The 17,969-nt window shown below is 41.9% G+C and overlaps 2 protein-coding genes across 3 annotated transcripts in view; one reads left to right on the top strand and one right to left on the bottom strand.

The window, feature by feature from the left end:
- The first annotated feature begins 2,091 nt into the window (after positions 1–2,091).
- Positions 2,092–16,037, top strand: ATP1B1 (ATPase Na+/K+ transporting subunit beta 1). The gene is made up of 6 exons (XM_088444956.1): positions 2,092–2,757; positions 5,485–5,613; positions 12,013–12,168; positions 12,931–13,115; positions 13,212–13,295; positions 14,690–16,037. The coding sequence occupies exons 1-6, from the start codon at positions 2,658–2,660 to the stop codon at positions 14,954–14,956; spliced, it is 921 nt and encodes a 306-aa protein (XP_088301082.1). The 5' UTR covers positions 2,092–2,657; the 3' UTR covers positions 14,957–16,037.
- The window catches only part of NME7 (NME/NM23 family member 7), a 194,536-nt gene continuing 192,449 nt past the window's right edge, over positions 15,883–17,969 (bottom strand). For both annotated transcript variants that reach the window (XM_088444953.1, XM_088444954.1), the window contains exon 12: positions 15,883–16,100. In XM_088444953.1, coding sequence (XP_088301079.1) covers positions 16,068–16,100 — 33 coding nt within the window. In that variant the 3' untranslated portion in view covers positions 15,883–16,067. The remainder of the gene's footprint in view (positions 16,101–17,969) is intronic.

Raw genomic sequence — 17,969 nt, 5'->3', positions numbered from 1 at the left:
TTTTATCATAGCTGTAAGGTAAGTGAACTCTATACCGGCAATAAACTGCAGAAATGAGACACCTAGGGCAATGGAAGAAATACTTTTGTACCAAGATGAGTGAAGTTGTGACCTTGTGCGAGTAATTAATAATAAATCCCTCCTTCATCTCCTCCCCTCTCCTTCTTTCTAGGGATCAGAGCCAAGGGTCCAACCTAAGTACGAGAGGCTAAAATAATTACGTTTACATACAGTAGTAAGGAAAAAAAAACAACCCACAAAGCTCTTTTAAAATGAAGTCATTTATAAAAATGAAGGCAAAGCAAAGAAACATCTGGCAATTCACTTTCACAGGTGTAATGCCTTTGAACATAATTGTAGGCATGAATTAGGCCACCCTTAGGTGCCATTTTACAAATCAAACAACACCAGTTTGTCAAGTGTTTCATCACAATTGAACCCTTCCATTTGTTTTAAGGTAAACGGTTTGTGAACCCTTTCAGGTAACACAATAACAATGCATCCTACCTGATCAATGACGGAGTTATCCCACCTGACAGACAAATACTGCAATGAAGATCATTACATGACCTCCAAAGAAACCGCTGTCAATCACCATCCTTATTGATGTAAAGACAAAAGACGGAATTGTTTAATTGGTTAAGAGCAGTTACTGAAAGTAAGGGCTCTGAAAGGATTATGGAAGATACTGGCTTGAATTCCAAGGCCAACTCTTTGTGACCTTGAGCAGGTCACTCTATCCTATATCCCTTACATACCTGGTGTCTGAGAAACTATGTGTACCTTGCTGCAGGTTACATTACAAAATAAATGTATAACAAACTCAAGTATAAGTTACTAAACAATAGGGAGGCTCTAATCCAGGGTACTTCATTTACTACTATTTCTCATGGTTCTATTTAGAAGCACATTTGGCTTGGAAGCAATTAGATACTGGGTTGGGTTATTGCAGGTGAGGATTGCAAAATGATTTTCATTCATTAGGTTTCATAGTGGAGAGAAGTCCTGCACTGTGGAAAGCTCCAGATGTGGCACACAGCGAGGTGGGCACAGTCAGGCCTATTTCTGCACCAACCCCTCCTGAAAACAAGCAGTCACTGGGTGCATCCAGTTCCTGCACACATTAACCCCTTGCTGCAGCAGACACAGGTCCTGCTCAGTACAGCTTGCACAGTAATAAAAGTACTTAAGCTGTGGGCGGCTCTCTGTATTAAAGTGTAACGCTTGGTCGCTCAAATGTCACGTGGCGTGGGCACAGGGAGGGGGAATGCCTGAAAAGTTTTTGAAGGGCAAATAGGTGAAGAAACAATCCTTACCATCATACCTTTCCCAGTCACGACTCCCAGTGGATGCCACATAAATCTCTCCTCCTTACAAAATACATTGTCTTTTTTTTGCCATTGGCCTTTCTCACTCTTTCAAAACAATACACCTGCAAGGGATTAGGCACAGAGTGATGAAACAGGGAACCTGCACATAATTATTTGCTCCAGGCAAACCTCTTGCATTAGGATCTGGGCGTTGTCCTTTGGAAATCTACCTGAGTAGTGTAGTGTGTGCTATAGCCTCCCTAGGTGATCAGTCCCCTGACAGCCAGGCTGCTGTAATACAGACACTGCTAGTCTTATTATAACCTCAGGCTGCTATCTGACTTTTATACTCAGCATTTTTATGTTGTGCCTGTCTGCTCTCTCTCCTCCCTCCCCTTCTGAGGCAGGTGCGTGATCTCTCTCCTCACGACCTTCATCCAATGTACTCCCAGCAGCAGCAGCTGGGTCTGAGATCACAGCCAGAGGAGCACGGAGTCCCCCGCCGCCAGTCTGTGCGCACACACAGGGAATGAGGCGTGCTACTGGCGTCGTGACAGTGCCACCCATGCCCGAGGTGCTCCAATGCCTGTACCCACCTGGCACAGCACATCCTCTGTATTAACCCCTCGTCTGCCTAGAAAGACTTCTACACAGGAGGGCCGTCTGATCTAAGACTACCTGGTGTTTGTAACCATAGCAGCCAACTTTCTTAGAATGATCCTCAGACTGTGGGCAAGACACATGGTGAGGCAGCTCCTGTAGTGGGTCCCGTGTGATACACAGCACATGAAGAGGTGACTGCTGCTGATCTCCTCCATTGCTGCACACCCGGCCCAGGCTGTCAGCGCTGCACTTTGTACCACCTTGGTGTATAATATAAGAGAGGAGGAGCCATGTGGCGGCAGTGACTGGGCGCCAGGCAGCAGCACACACTTCTATTCTCTCACTGACTGACTGCTGGCCTCGGATCTGCAGCCTGGAAGCCCCGCCTCGCCCCCCTTCCCTTATATCCATTTCACACGTTTATTGGCCCCATGTTACCCCTGAGCCCGCCTCTGTACAGGAGAAGGGAGATATATTAGGAAGTGCAGGAAGACAGGACCTCGCCGGCTCCAAGTTTCTCCCGTCTCCTCTCACCGGCAGCGCCTGGCATTGTAACACCAAGTTCTGCCTCCTGTCCCCCCTCCCACCCGGTGTGATCTGTACTAGGAGCCGCCGACCGCACACCCTCAGCCTTACATACCGGCACTGGTGGGAAGAAGGAAGCAGCCACAGGGCACAGCACCGGGTATATAATCCTATACATCTCTGTACGAAGCACAATCTAAGAGGCACAGATCAGAGAGCATGGCCAGGGATAAAGCCAAGGAGAGCGATGGGGGCTGGAAGACCTTTATCTGGAACTCGGAGAAGAAGGAGTTATTGGGCAGGACAGGTGGCAGCTGGTGTAAGTATCACATGCTACTGCCTCTTACCATTGTATGAGCTGATGTGCCCACAGTACCGGAGAGATGGATGACTGCAAGGTTACATGGACGTGTCCTCTGTCTGCCCTGTGATAGGAGAGCGCCTGGCACTGTGGCTGATGCTCGGATCCCCCTCTGGTGTGTGATGGCACCATCGCCTCTAGCTGACTACATTTAGTATTATCATGTCTTCTGTCTCATACGTTCTTCTCAGCTACATCCTCTCACTTCTGCTTTCCTTTTTTTTTGGAAAGTGGGGCGGGGGAGAGGTCATTTTGAAGGACGCCGATGTAGCCAATCTATAAGAGCTGAGACAAGAGGGAGTGGAAAGTCCTGTGAGTGTGTCATCGTCACCCACTACACAACTCACAAGGGGGGTGGCTCATTGCAGTTGTTGGTTTGCAATGGAAAATACGCAGAAGGCAAATAGTATATGCTGGGGGATGGGCGGGAGGATGGTGATGATGATATCAAGACTACCATAATAGAAACCTTGAGGCATCGTTTGAGGATGAAGGCAAAGCTTTTCTCATTGTCAGGGGTAACCTGAGAGGGCTTGTTCTGGGCATCACTGCTCAAGGTTAGTCAAGGTGACAGGATAGGTGAATGCTCAGTGCTCTGTCTGCTCAGAGGGCTTTGCAGGGTGGAAGGTGGGTGTAAAATGGTAAGATACATACAGATTATGTAGTGGTTTAGTTAGAACCAACTAGCTGGAGGAAAAGGAATAGTCAGGAATGAACAGGTCCTCCTAAGGTTGTATCCTAGCAACCAGTGTAACTTGAGTTGGGCCTCCAAAGTGCACAATGGATCAGGAATTTCAAACTCTTTAATTTGATTTGCATTTCCCTTGCTCTATTTAAAAAAAATAAAATAAAAAATAAATAAAATATATCTGTATTACACTCACACTCTGTTATTTTATTGTATTATGGTAGTTCTGGAAAAAGTATTACATTTTGCATACCTGCAGTCTAGCATTATAGGGGGACATTTAATAAAGCTTGGAGAGAAATAAAATTGGAGATGCATAGCACCAACCAATCAGCTCCTAACTCATTTTTCAAACACAACCTGTAAAGTGACAGTTAGGAATTGATTGGTGCTATTTATCTCCAATTTTATCTCTCTCCAAGCTTTATTAAATCTCCCCCATAGTGTGATTGTTTATTTAGGACCTGGTGACTGGATCTAGAGAAAGAAGTTGTACATAACCTATTACATTTACGTTACAAAGTATGCAAGGCAGACTTTAAGAGGTTATAATAATCCCAGTGTGTTATGTTGCTTCTAATATTTTTAATTGTTTTGATGTTAATTTTATGAGTTGCCAACATTTTGATAAAGATATTGCCTATTTTGACAATAGTTTTGGTAAAATACAGGCAAGATAACAACCTTAGTTGTTAGGCTTCTAATCAATAGAATATATTTAAAAGAGACGTTTAGCAGATGTCAACACTTAAGGAAACAAATGTGCACACTTGTTTAATCATGACTGTTTTATTACACTAGTTGGCCACCCCTGGTTTAGAATAATACCAGACTGACCTGTCTGACTGACTGCTCCTTCTTTTTGGCTGGGATATTTTATTTAAAACCATACTGGATCCTTTACTAAGCTTATGGCACTATCATAGTACTGTCTTCTGGAACATAAAACAGCCTATTGTTTTGAAAGCATATAGTCTGACACCTCTACTGTGCTTTGTCAATTTTGTTTTGTACAACCTAAAACTTGTCTGACTCTTCCAGACATTCTTGATTGGTACATAATTAGGCAGGCAAGCAGAAGAGCATTTCATATTCCAGAAAAATTATATTAAACATACTACCTCTATTAATTTATATTAAACCTTATTATCAAAGTTTAAACATTGTAATTTGTACAAAATGTGTATGTTGAGTATATCCTAAACATTACAGGTGATCCTGTAGTAACTGAGGATGTGTAGTTCACTACATTACATGACTGTAACTGAGACTTGGCACAGATGTCGCATTTGTGCCAGCAGTGTTTCTTGTTGGCAGAAGTAAAATGATCTAATTTGGAATTGTGTTATTTGTATTCGCTTACAGTACGCTGACTGTGTTAGTATAAGGTTGTAGTGGTTATCTTGTTGTTCTTCGGTACAATGTCATGTATGTTGTGGTATGCAGAACGCTGTGTTTCCATATGCAAAACCTACCCTGCTTGGATATACAGTGACAAGCGGCCTGAAGCCTGGCAGAATTCACAGGCAGCATAGCATGTTTGCTTAGCAGCAATAGTGCTTGTCTCCTCCTATGTCTGAGCTGTGGAAAAAATTTCCAAATCTCCCTGACGTCACTGACACTTGCTCAATGCTGCCTGGATACCAACTTTAACTATGAGCATGCCACTTCCTAACATGAGTAAAAATATAATGTGACTAGGCCTCTGTGTAATAGGTTTGTTACACAATAGCCATTTATTTAACCATGCTGTCAAGACACTTCTCATTTTCTACAAACAAGCTAAACCTGAAAAGAATTCAAAAGCTGTTTTGTACTCTGGTTTATGTCACAAATTAACTTATGGTGAAATTGTTATTAAGTTAAACTGCTACTGTAGTGCTTTACTATGTGGCTTTCTGTACTACACATTACTTTTTAAGTTCTTGTTTTGAGGTATAATATTACTGGAAAAAATGTGTTTACTGACCTAACTTTTTTTTCCCCACCTTTTGCAGTTAAAATCCTCCTATTCTATGTGATCTTCTATCTCTGTCTAGCTGGTATATTTATTGGGACCATTCAAGTGCTTCTATTAACCATCAGTGATTACGAACCAACGTATCAAGATCGTGTAGCACCACCAGGTAATGCTATGCCTGCAGTCTGTGCACCCTTAGGTCGTGTTCACACCTATTTCCTTTTCAGATGCTTATGTATGAAAACCATATTGAAAAGAGGATGGATGGTGTTTTATGGTGTTGTCGCCACCACTGCATGCTGCATGACCATGTTTTTAAGCTGTATGCAGTGAGGAAGCCGGCGGACCTAATCCCGACTGTCCTATCCCTGCAAGGGATAGGACAGTCGGGTTTAGGTCCGCTCAATACCTCAGGCCCTCTATTTGGTGGAGACTACACCTTCCATGCACCCACCCATCCTCTTAAAATCATTTATCTCTGGCAGTAAAACAATACAACAAAAGGATTAGCCTGAGGCATTGAGTTACTGCTCCATTATACAGATAATGCTTACAGCAGTTATGTAGAACAAATTTGGAAATAACATATGTTCTATAAACAGTATGCCTCTGACAATGTTTTTTGTATATACAAATCTGACATCAGGGTGCCAGTGTTGTATGGCTTTTGTCATACCAAAATAACGGAAGAACCACTGGTTGTCAACCTCTGGTTTATAACATACAGCAGGGCTCGACAAATTTTTGTAAAATCTAGGAGCCATCTTCATTGTCCATTACCAAAATTATGAAAGCTTGTATAGACCACCACACATGCCATTTCAGTGCCCCTCAACCTAGTAGTAAGCCCCTTGTAATAGTGCTACCAGTAGTAAGCCCCCTGTACCAGTAGTAAGCCCCTTGTAAAAGTGCCCGCAGTAGTAAGCTCCCAATAGTAAGCCCCCTGTATTAGTGCCCACAGCAATAAGCCCCTTGTAATAGTGCTCCCAGTAGTAAGCCCCCCTGTAATAATGCCCCCAGTAGTAAACCCCTTGAAATAATGCCCCCTGTATTAGTGCACCCGAGTAGTAAGCCCTTGAAATAGTGCCCCCAGTACTAAGCCCAGTCTAATAGTGCTCCCAGTACTAAGCCCCCTCTAATAGAACCCCCAGTACTAAGCCCAGTCTAATAGTGCCCCTAGTATTAAGCCCCCTCTAAGTGTGCCGCACGCACACAAAAAACCCCCCAAAAAACAGAATACTTACCTTAGGCCAGGATCCTGCATCCGCTGCCGCTCTTCGGAACGATGGGAGAAACATCATGACGTCTCTCCCATAGTGCCCGTGGGGGGAGCCGGACGGTGGGGCTCAGGAGTGAGCTTCGGCTGCCGCCGCTCCTAGTTACTATGGGGGAGACGTCATGACGTCTTTCCCATAGTGCCCGTGGGGAAGCCCGACGCCGGGCGCCCGACAAATGGAGTTTCTCGGCGCGGCAGGGGGTGGCTTGGAAATTCCGGTCGCCAGGACTAAAATCTTTGTCGCCATGCCGACCTGGGATTTGTTGAGCCCTGACATAGGTATAGTAAACTTCTATGCAAATAAAATTATTATTGTGTATATTTTCTGGATGGAAATGTTTGATATAAAGAAATAGCTAATCCCTGCCTAAATGTATATTAATACACATTTATGCAACAATAAATTATGTAACAATTATACCTTGTAATCCATTACATTTAATAACAAAGCCTAATCCAACTGAAAAATGTTAAAGTTTATAAAAATAAATCTAAATAATTATACGCTATTATTGGACAGGGACAGACAAAGCAGTACATAGCAAACAGATGGTACTATTCAATAGCATTGTCCTGTTGAGGTTTTTTTTTATATAAGAAGAAAAACTGGAATAAAACCCACAAACATGCTGACACATTAATCAGGGGGAGTGGGAGAAGAGGGGGTGTACTGCTTGTCTCCATTCGCCTCCAGGTTAGTAGGTGAAGATGAAGTGCCAAGAGAAGCCGAGAAATAACTGAAATATTTTGACACTGCAGTTTCTCTCTATGTACACCTAACACAATACTACATTATTCAATAGTCTGGCTAGATTGTATTCCAGCCAACAGCAGGCCTATGTGAAGTTCCTGCACAAGTGCTGTCCCCATCTTCCTAGAACTGCTACTTTCCAGCTCTGCAATATTTCGCAGGTTTACAAAACGTAGATCTGATTTATTAAGATCAAATGTTTATGCGACACAATGCGTTAATTACAAACCTTTTGGATTCATTCACACTTATACTGCTTTTATACCCAAGTTCCGGGTCTGACCCGGAGGTTGGAAAAGGGTTCCAATCCCGGTCAAACCCCGAACTTCCCCGGCGCCAACCCAGGATATTCCCGAGTCTGCACCGTTCACACCAGAGCCGGGTCTGCAGTGACCCGGCTCTTCTGTAGTTGAAGTGGCCGCTTGGAGAGGACGACATCTCCAAGCGTCACTGAAACCGGCCAATCGGCAGGCATGCAGCACGATCTGGGTCATCGTGACCTGGTTCGCGCCGTTTACACTGCAGGGTTTCACTGGTCATTCCCGTGTTAAATCCTGCAAGTTACCTGGGTTGGATTGCCGGGTCACTCGACCCAGGAATCCAACTCTGTCCCCTTTACACCCAGAAGCAACCCAGGTTAACCCTGCAATAACTCTGGTTTTAGCTCGTGTGTGTGTGTGTGTGTGTGTGTGTGTGATGTTTAAAGGCATAGTGACACATGTCTCTGCATACTGTGTAAGCAGTTACTTTGTCTTATCTGCAAGTGCACAATGTGAAACCTCCATGCCCATAGTGGAAAGTACATTTCTGCCTTGTGTGAGGTCCCCCCTCCCCCCTTTCCTCTATAGGCTCACTATGCTGACTACAGTGTATAGGAGAGAACATTGCTACTTCCCCTCTCTAGCTATGACCTTGACTCACTGTCATAATTAATGATTCACTGTCAAAATGTTTGTTTTGTTACAATTTCTTCATAAAAGCATGATTCCTGTTTTTAAATGATACCTCATGTTAAATATGTTTTAGCATAGTTCAAATGATGTTTTAGTATAAATTCCATTTCAGTAAACTATTTAATAACAGTTCTGACTTTTTTTTTTAAGGATATTTAGGGTGTTAAAAATACACTTTGATATATTCAAACAAAGCTGTAAGGTCCGCAGAAGTTTCACTACAAGCTATTCACATACATTATGCATCTAGCCTAAGTGGTGATTGTTTCTCAGACTTTATTGGTTGTGGGTGTTTGTTATTTTTCTTTTTTCTTTCTTCTGAGATCTTCTTGTGTTCCAGGTTGTTCAACAGTGTGGTATTACAAATATTTAGTAGAACAGATAAATCTTGCTTGATCTTAAAAAAATCTATGGTTGGCATCTCTGTGAGTCTGTTAAACTGCGTCCTGCTAGCTATTGTAGATTGCTACACTACTGCCAATAAAAACTGGGAAAAACTTTGATTCTTGGGAGTACATACTGTATCAGTAAAGCTGAATATACACACACAACGATTTAGTAAATTAATGATTTTAGTAAACTATTTTCGTTCATTTTTTCAAGGGAAAAATGAACAAAAATCGTTTACTAGAATCGTTCATTTACTAAATGTAATGAACGATTTTTTTGAACTACAAATGATTTTTGCATATCCCCTTACTGAAAATCGTTGGGTTGGTCAGTCTGACTGAACTACAAACGTGAACGCGCATGAACGACAATCGTTCATCGTTTTAAAAGTGAACGATTTTTTGAACGATAAACGATATAGTTATTGATAATCGTTCAAAAAATCTTTGTGTATGCACCTTAAGAATTGGACAACTGAAGTATGGAACAAGACAAAATTCAGTAAAATTTGTAGCATATTAAGCAACTTTTAGTAGGAATTGTAATTTTCTAACTAGAGATATTGCTATTTGTGGACTTCTGAAACCTAGACTTTTTTTTTTTTACATAAATATAGTTTGTTATACACAGTGGAGTTAGCCATTTTGTGGACTGTACAATCTATCAATTCATTGAAGAATACTGACAACACATAAGGCACACCTCCATGCCCCGTGTGTGTGTGTATCTAATCTATCTATTTTATCATGTCCGGAATCGGTAAGAGTTACCGCCGTACCTTACTCCGACGCCGGAAGCCTGGCACTAGAAGATATCCCCCAACGTAACCTAAGAATCCCCCAACACCTATCATTAGTCCCTTGTCGGGATATGACAGTCGGGAAGCCGGTGGTCGGCATTTCGACAGTCTGCTTCCTAACTACATAGTGGAGCAGGTGGTGCGCACACTCTCCCTGCTGACAGGACACCATACACTATCTGTTTCCACTCCACAGAATAGATACATGTGTTATCAGCAGGCTGTACAATGGGTGCCATGAGAACCAGGCGCACCTAGACTTGAAGCAGCACCAGCCAGGACTTTGCGCCCGTCACCAGCACTACCACCATGGTCACTCTCGCTGCATGGTGCTTGGCTGTCCAACAGTGGCAGGTACGCAGTGAGTGCAGAGTCCCTCCCTCCTGCTGACTGATGTTACCCCACAGGACACAGCTCCCTTCTCCTGGAGTCCTCCATGTCATCACTGTAACGATGCGAGTGGGAGGCCTGTTAGAGAGGTCTCTGATTGGCTGGATGTAGGGGATGCTGCTGAATATTCCCTGCTGTCAGAAAGAAAATGAAAAACCCACACACATACAGAGAGGGAGGAGATGGTGAAAAGGTGGATAGAGGGGAGGGAGAGATATGGAAAGGTGAAGGAAGAGACTGGGGGGGGGAAGAAATCCTTGCATCAACAGGCACTATCTACTTATGTTCTTGTTCATTGTAACCTAAAGTAAAGCCAGCTGCAGCCTAATTGTATCATAATTGCTGGACCGTGTCTCATTACATTATTGTTTAAGCGATCCACTGTCAACCCCAGTAGATGGGGCTTTTCACCAGCCATGCTATGCAAACCAAATAAATATGTAAGATATACACATGAAGACAGACTTTTCCCATTCCTGAGTAAAATAAGTAGTGGAAATGGGCACATGTGAAGATGAATAGCCACAGGAGGGAGCTCCCGCAGATATTCAATGCAACGCGCTGTGTGCCTTGTCGGGAATTTGGTTAAGTCAGAAAATGCATGTTCCCGCGACTTAACCTGGGTGTTTAGGCGCGAGAACCGGCATTCTGACTAAAGTGCCAGGCGCAGGGCTGTTAGAGCCGCACTAAGCCGGCAAACAGCTGCGCGCCCGGCATTTTTGTCGGATTTCTCCTTGCATCCCCAGGGGGTGCGAGAAGAAATCCTTTAGCCTGTCCAAACAGCGCGGTGTGTTGTGTGTGTGTGTGTATATATAATTGGCTACTTTTCAAAAATAATTTCAGGGACATTGTAAAAGCAGCACCTATGAGCACGCGTTATAATGGGCATGTACTGCTACATCTGGGGGAGCGTGTCATGAAATTGATTTACATATAAATGTAAATGAGCCCCAAAGCAGTTACTAAGATATATTTGATGAAAACACACTGATACTTTTCAGAAAATGCATGTAGACATTGGGATCATTGTGGCTTATAACCAATGCAGGGAAATGATACTAATTATCCCATTTAAATGTATATATCACTTTTTTTTTTTTTTTTTTTTTACATACAACCGCTTCATAATGGGGGTAAAGTGCAAGCTGTGAGATTGCTAGACTCTTCAGGGAGACTGCTACTATTTCAGGGAGAGTTAGCAAGTATGATTGAATAGTTGTGGGAGCTCCCTTCCACGCCTATTCATCTTCGCATTGAATTGAATTCGGCCCATGGTGTGGGGGGGGGTGGGGAACCCCAGTCACACGTGCTTGGTTATTTCAGCTTCTAAAGCCGGCCCCTACACAGGCCATTGCTTGGGCTTTAGGACGAATTTCCAGTGTGTCTGCATACACATGTAGCCAAATCGGACATGAGTCATCCGTTCGTCTTCTTCGTCACTTTCAACATGTTTGAGGCATGTAAGTGCAGTTCAAAAATGACAGCACACAGGATAATAGGAGCCATCATTCTAATTTGATCTTATTGGTACCATTAATGTGGGTCTACAATGCTGGCATGTTGTAGACTACTGGTGACTGCCTCCCTAAAAGCTTTATTAACTACCAATCAGAAATTGACTTAGACTAGACTGATCAATCAGACTACTATAAGATGTTATCTAATTGGTTGCTGTGGATTCAACAACTGTATTTTATGTCTTTCTAGCAAAGTTTTTTTTTTTGTGATGTAATCTGTACAAAAGCAGATTAGTTCCCGACGCTCTTGGCAATATGAACAATTGAAACTAGCAAAAGTTCTGCTAATCTGTGACTAAGCTTAATATCCAAGATTAATATGTACATTTGGTGTTATATATAAATAAATATATATATTTATTTATATGTATATATGTGTGTGTGTGTGTGTGTGTGTGTGTATAATATATCATGCTGCAATGTAAGCAGAATTAAATCTTACACTCTGAGCTACATAAATCCATTATTTTTCTTGTTTTTGTATCCAAGGACTGACCCAGGTGCCCAAAGCACTTAAAACAGAGATAACTTATACACTGAACGACCCATCAACCTATGCAGAATTCGTAAACAGCATTTCTAAGTTTTTAGACAAGTATAACAGCAGCCACCAAACAGACCCACAGATTTTTAGAGAATGTGGAGGTGAGTATTAAAGTGTTCTCTTTTTTCATATGTGACTACTGTTAGAGCACGATGGGGTACACTGTATATCTAAAGCTGGTTACACATCAGAACGATGTGTAGCCAGTCGATCCGACTGACCCCTGCATCGGCAAGTTCATACACACTTGCACGATGCAGGGGACGATGGCCCGATGTAGGAGGCCGTGCTGCATTCGGCAGCATGGCATCATACTTCTGGTTGGCCGTGCAGCACCGCCAACCAGAAAATATCACATGGGAGCGAGCAAATCGGGCATACGATATGCCCGTTTTTTTTCTTTCTTTGTTTGTTTGTTTTGTTTTTTTCTGATTTGCCCGGAAATGACAAATCAGGCTGATATAAGTGTGCACACAGCTTTTAGACAAAAAAAAAAAAAAACTAAAAAGATTTACCAGTCTTTTAATGGTGCTGTCTAAAATTCTCCTTTATTGGAAGGTTGGCTAGACCTAGATAAATATTACTAGGAGTTACTCAAAGTATTATAAACTTGTGGATGCCTCCAAGATGTGTTTATGACCTTCAGTGAAAGCTAGCACTGGTGGCATGTTGTCATACCGTGACCACTACTTAGTTAGTTGCTACGTTCTGAGTAAAGTAGCCTCTGAATAGTCATGTCCACAAAAATATACATCGAGTGCCTTTTTAATTTTTAGCTCATTCACCTGAGATGCAGACACTCGGGCACAAGATTGCTGACTTGTTGTATGTACAAAACTTGCTAAAATTTAACATTTTTCCAGAGACTCCTGGACCCTACTATGAACAAGGAGCAATAAGTCCAACTGATGGCAAGAAAAAATCCTGCACATTTAAGCGGGAATGGCTTGGGAACTGCTCTGGCCTACAAGATCCGACCTTTGGCTTTAGTGTTGGCAGGCCTTGTGTAATTGTAAAGCTTAACCGAGTCTTAGGATATAAACCAAAGGTAAGACTCTCCTTTGCCAAGCTCTTATGGAAACATTCATGTCCTTGATGTTGGCATGGCCGAAAATGTAACTAACTTTTAATTTTACAATTGCAGCCTCCACAAAATTCATCACTTCCAGAAGAATACCCTGCAACAAGTTACAACCCAAACATCATTCCTATCTTCTGTGTAGGAAAGGTAAGCACATCTGATTAGTTGAACTTCTCATCACACCAGTATAATGTTATAACACACAATTACTCCTAATAGAGAACTAAATATGCATAGCTTCCTTTCTTTACCGTGTTACGCTTGTGCAGACTGTGCTTATTACTGTAACATGCGTGGTCTATTGTGCCTCATTTTCATGATGCTCTGTATTGTTTTGTTATCCGAACCTATCAAAATAAAGAATTTTTTTAAAGGGAAAAAACATGCATGACTATTGTGTCTGAAACACACTAAAAATATGGGAAGCAGTGACGTCATACAGTTGTGTTTTTTTTGTTTTGTTTTTTGTGTTTTTTTTCCCCCCCAATTCAATAATATTGCAAGAATTTCTAGAGTAGAGTGACTGACTGCCTTTGACTCAAGGAGGGCGGTGCAGTGGTTTTGCGGGAAGTTAGCTCTCGGGCTAAGTGCCTGGGAGATATTCGAAAACTTCCTGTAACGGCCACTATTTTAGCAGCATTAAGCTACAGCTCCTGAGCTAAGTGCTGGACAGAATGCAGCTGTCTGGTTGCAATTAGCCTCAAAGCTTAATGTGGATTCTGCTCGTACCTCAGGAGGGTGCGAGCAGACATTTGCAATAAATGCAGCCTCGAGGCTAGTCGTGTGAATTAATGGAAAGCTCCAGTGCATTTAGCCTGTAAGCAAAATCCTGCAACAGAATAGAATCGTCCCCAAAACGTCTTGCCAGCACTGATTGATCAGCGTCAGGGACTGACTGGGGCTGTAGCTTAAGCCCTGGCAGTCTGACCTAAGCACTAGCGAAGGGGGCGTGCCACGAGTGACTGGAGCCTGGCCTTTTGGCAGGGCCCCTGTCTCTTCCTGGCCCATCACTGCTGCCACCCCTTCCCTCCCCCTGAGCGCATAACATGTATCCGGTGGCATGGGGTGGACCACAGGGGTACTTCTGCCCTCCTCGAGCAGACCCTGAGGCCATCAGCCCTTCTGGCATTTGCCAGAAGGGCCCGACGGCCAGTCCAGCACTGATCAGAATAAAATTACAATCTAGCACAATTGCTACCAACTATTGCCATAAGCAGCAGTTCCAAGATGTTTCTGTGGCCTCCAGTTCATATCTAGCAAACACATCTTGAAAATGTCAAAGTGAAGGATCTTTATGCTGGTTACTGTTTGCAATGGGTATGATTTTACTTGTGTCCTGGATCTTATGTGAACACAGTTCCCAAATTTTAATAACCTTAGGGCTGGCCAGGTCCGGCCCTGTATGACAAGACCACTGGACATGTTCATGGCACAATAACGTAAATTCTTCCAGGAACAAAATGAACAAAAACTAAAATGTATGTAATAACTACTATTAAACAATGTCTACTCCCCTTTTTTTTTTTTTTTTTTTCTTACAGAAAGAGGAAGACCACCATAAAATTAAAGAGGTGACCTACTATGGGATGGGTGGATATGGCGGATTTCCCTTGCACTACTACCCTTATTATGGACGGCTGCTGCAACCTGATTATCTACAGCCCCTAATTGCTGTGCAGTTCACCAACATTTCCATGGACACAGAAGTTCGTATTGAGTGCAAGGCATTCGGGGAGAACATCGGCTACAGTGATAAAGACCGCTTTCAGGGACGCTTTGATGTAAAGTTTGATATAAAGAGTAGCTGATCATAGGCACAACTTGTGCAATAGCATAATCTAAAAAACAAATCCAGAAAACTTTTAGTCTTGAACAAACTGTCATGTATGGGACCTACACTAAATATATATGCTTTACACAAGCTTTCTGCATTTACTAGGGTTAGAATGTAAAATCAAGGTGTAGCAATAGTAACAAGTATTTATTATACTGTAAAAGAGAACTAATGACTTGAACCTTGGGACATGCCCATTATGCTGTAAATTATGATTCCATAATCAAAATGTAGTAAGCATTGTGTCTGGCCCCAAAACATTGCTACGTTGTGTATTTTTTGTGTACTTGTACAGTAGCATATGTGCAGGCTCTATCATTTCTGCCAAGCCATGTTCTCTTGTTCTCTATGTTCCTTCTGTGAGCAGGCAGGTTTGCAGGTCAAGATGTAAATACTCTATAATGGGAATAAAACTGGCATAGTCGTTTTGTTTCTACTTTTAACCAGGAGATGGCCAACCAATAAGGATATTTAACAGCACTCCATAAAGCCATTTTTAACATGGCATTGATTTAATTTTATTTAGACAAGGGGGAGGGGGGCATTTTCCATTTTGTTTCTCTTTTTTGCTTTTCTTTAGATTCACGTAAATGCAAGAGGTAATGGGTTGTGCTTTTGCTTTGTACTTAATGCTTTTATAATTATTCCCCCCCCTTCTCCTTATTTCTTATGTGCGTCATGAAGGTTTGTTGAGGCCTTGGTCTGACTGTCACTTTTGCCTGGAATATGGCTAATTGTTTTGAGGTATATATATTTTGTTTTCAAGAAGCATCGCAGTTTGGTGCTGTGTCTTTACAGATGTTTTAACCATTTTCATGGTGGAAGAATTTTATATTTATGCAGTTGTACAATTTTATTTTTCTTCAAGAAAAGTAATGTATGAAATAAACCAAAGTCACGTGTTGAAAAATAAATCTTTATTTTAAAAATGCAATGCAGTATCCCATAGGATGTATTACATGTCTACTGTGCGCACATTGTTTGAACATTTGTAATATCTGCAAAGAGTACAGTGCTCTAACTCAAAACATCAGACAATAAAATGAATAAATCAATTCTTGTTTCTTGTGTTCTTTTGAGAGTCTTCAGTTGTCTAGAATTTTGAAGAAATATTGTACCTGGGAGAAGGGATAAAAGCGAGAGATAAAATTAGTAGGTGGAAGAATGTACTCTTTGTGACTAAACAAAAGTCCAGTGTAAAGCTGGCCATCCACTATACAATTTTCTGGCTGGTCGGAATGAAAACCTGGTAATGTATGGGAGCAAATGACAATCGTCCATTTGCTCACAATCACTGGAAAATAGCCAAAAATGGTGGTTCAGACAAATTGGTTAAAACACAAATTTAACAAATTTGAACAATTTTTTTTTTGTTCTTTTTTTTTCAGTGTTTTTAAAACCAAATGATCACCTGTCATTTGCTCCCATACATTACCAGGTTTTCATTCCAACCAGCCAGATTGGACAGATATCTGACAGAAAATTGTAGTGTATGCCCAGCTTAAATCTTCATAATATTGAAATATAAATGCTTCTCTTTGTTAAAGTGGGAAAATCTTGCATAATACTGTAAAATAAGAATGTTAGTCAATGTCTCTGATCATAAAAATATATATACAGTACTGTGCAAAAGTTTTAGGCAGGTGTGAAAGAAATGCTTTCAAAAATAGAATATTTTTTTTTTTTATATCAATTAAAATCTAAATCAAATCAAAATTTGTGTTAACCACCCTTTGCCTTCAAAACAGTATGAATTCTTCTAGGTACACTTGCACACAGTTTTTGAAGGAACTCAGCAGGGAAGTTGTTCCAAACATCTTGGAGAACTAACCACAGATCTTCTGTGGATGTAGGCATGCTCAAATCCTTTTGTCTCTTCATGTAATCCCAGACAGACTCAAAGTTGAGATCAGGGCTCTGTGGGGGCCATATCATCACTTCCAGGACTCCTTGTCCTTCTTTATGCTGAAGATAGTTCTTAATGACATTGGCAGTATGTTTGGGGTCGTTGTCCTGCTGCAGAATAAAATTGGAGCCAATCAGAAGCCTCTCTGATGGTATTGCATGATGGATAAGTACCTGCCTGTATTTCTCAGCATTGAGGACACCATTAATCCTGACCAAATCGAGAATTCCATTTGCTGAAATGCAGCCCCAAACGTGCAAGGAACCTCCACCATGCCTCACTGTTGCCTGCATTATTGTACCGCTCTCCAGCCCTTCGGCAAACAAACTGCCTACTGTTAAAGCAAAATATTTCAAATTTTTACTCAGTCCAGAGCACCTGTTGCCATTTGTCTGCACCCCAGTTCCTATGTTCTCGTGCATAGTTGAGTAGCTTGGCCTTGTTTCCACGTAGAAGGTCTAGCTTTTTAGCCACAATTCTTCCATGAAGACCACTTTTGCCCAGACTTCTCCAAACAGAAGATGGATATACCAACCTTTTTTGAGAAACTATTAACACTTCTATTTTTGAAAACATTCTTACTTTGCAGCATTTTTTCCACACCTGCCTAAAACTTTTGCACAGTATTGTATACATACAATATATATGACTAAATACCATGCACACATTCACTGTTCGCTAGGTAGGAGCATCGTCTAATTTATTGTCAGATAGGACCAAAGCGTTGATTGCAGTCATACTGATCTACCAATAAATAAGCACACTCTTACTTTTTCACTACAAGACAGTGTGAATGCCCCCATGCTGCTTCATTTACATCTGGTTCTACTTTGGTCCCACATCTTCCTTCATTGTTCTACAGTATTTTTTCTGAAAGCAATGGGGAACAGTAAAGTATGCTACAGTAGAAGTGCCTAAGGAATTTGGCTATATACACTGAGGGCTTGATTCAGAGCCGGACGCTCTGACCAGAGCGCTCGCTCTGAATCAGGGCCCACCTACATGAAAATGGAGCGGCCTCTTGGACGCTCGCATAGCTGTGGGTGACCACCCACCGCTATAGCGAGCGTCCATGATGATG

The sequence above is a fragment of the Taudactylus pleione genome, unplaced genomic scaffold (genome assembly GCF_031769625.1).
Source record: "Taudactylus pleione unplaced genomic scaffold, aTauple2 ptg000374l, whole genome shotgun sequence".
NCBI classification, from domain to species: domain Eukaryota; kingdom Metazoa; phylum Chordata; class Amphibia; order Anura; family Myobatrachidae; genus Taudactylus; species Taudactylus pleione.
This window is presented reverse-complemented; position numbering and strand designations above follow the sequence as displayed.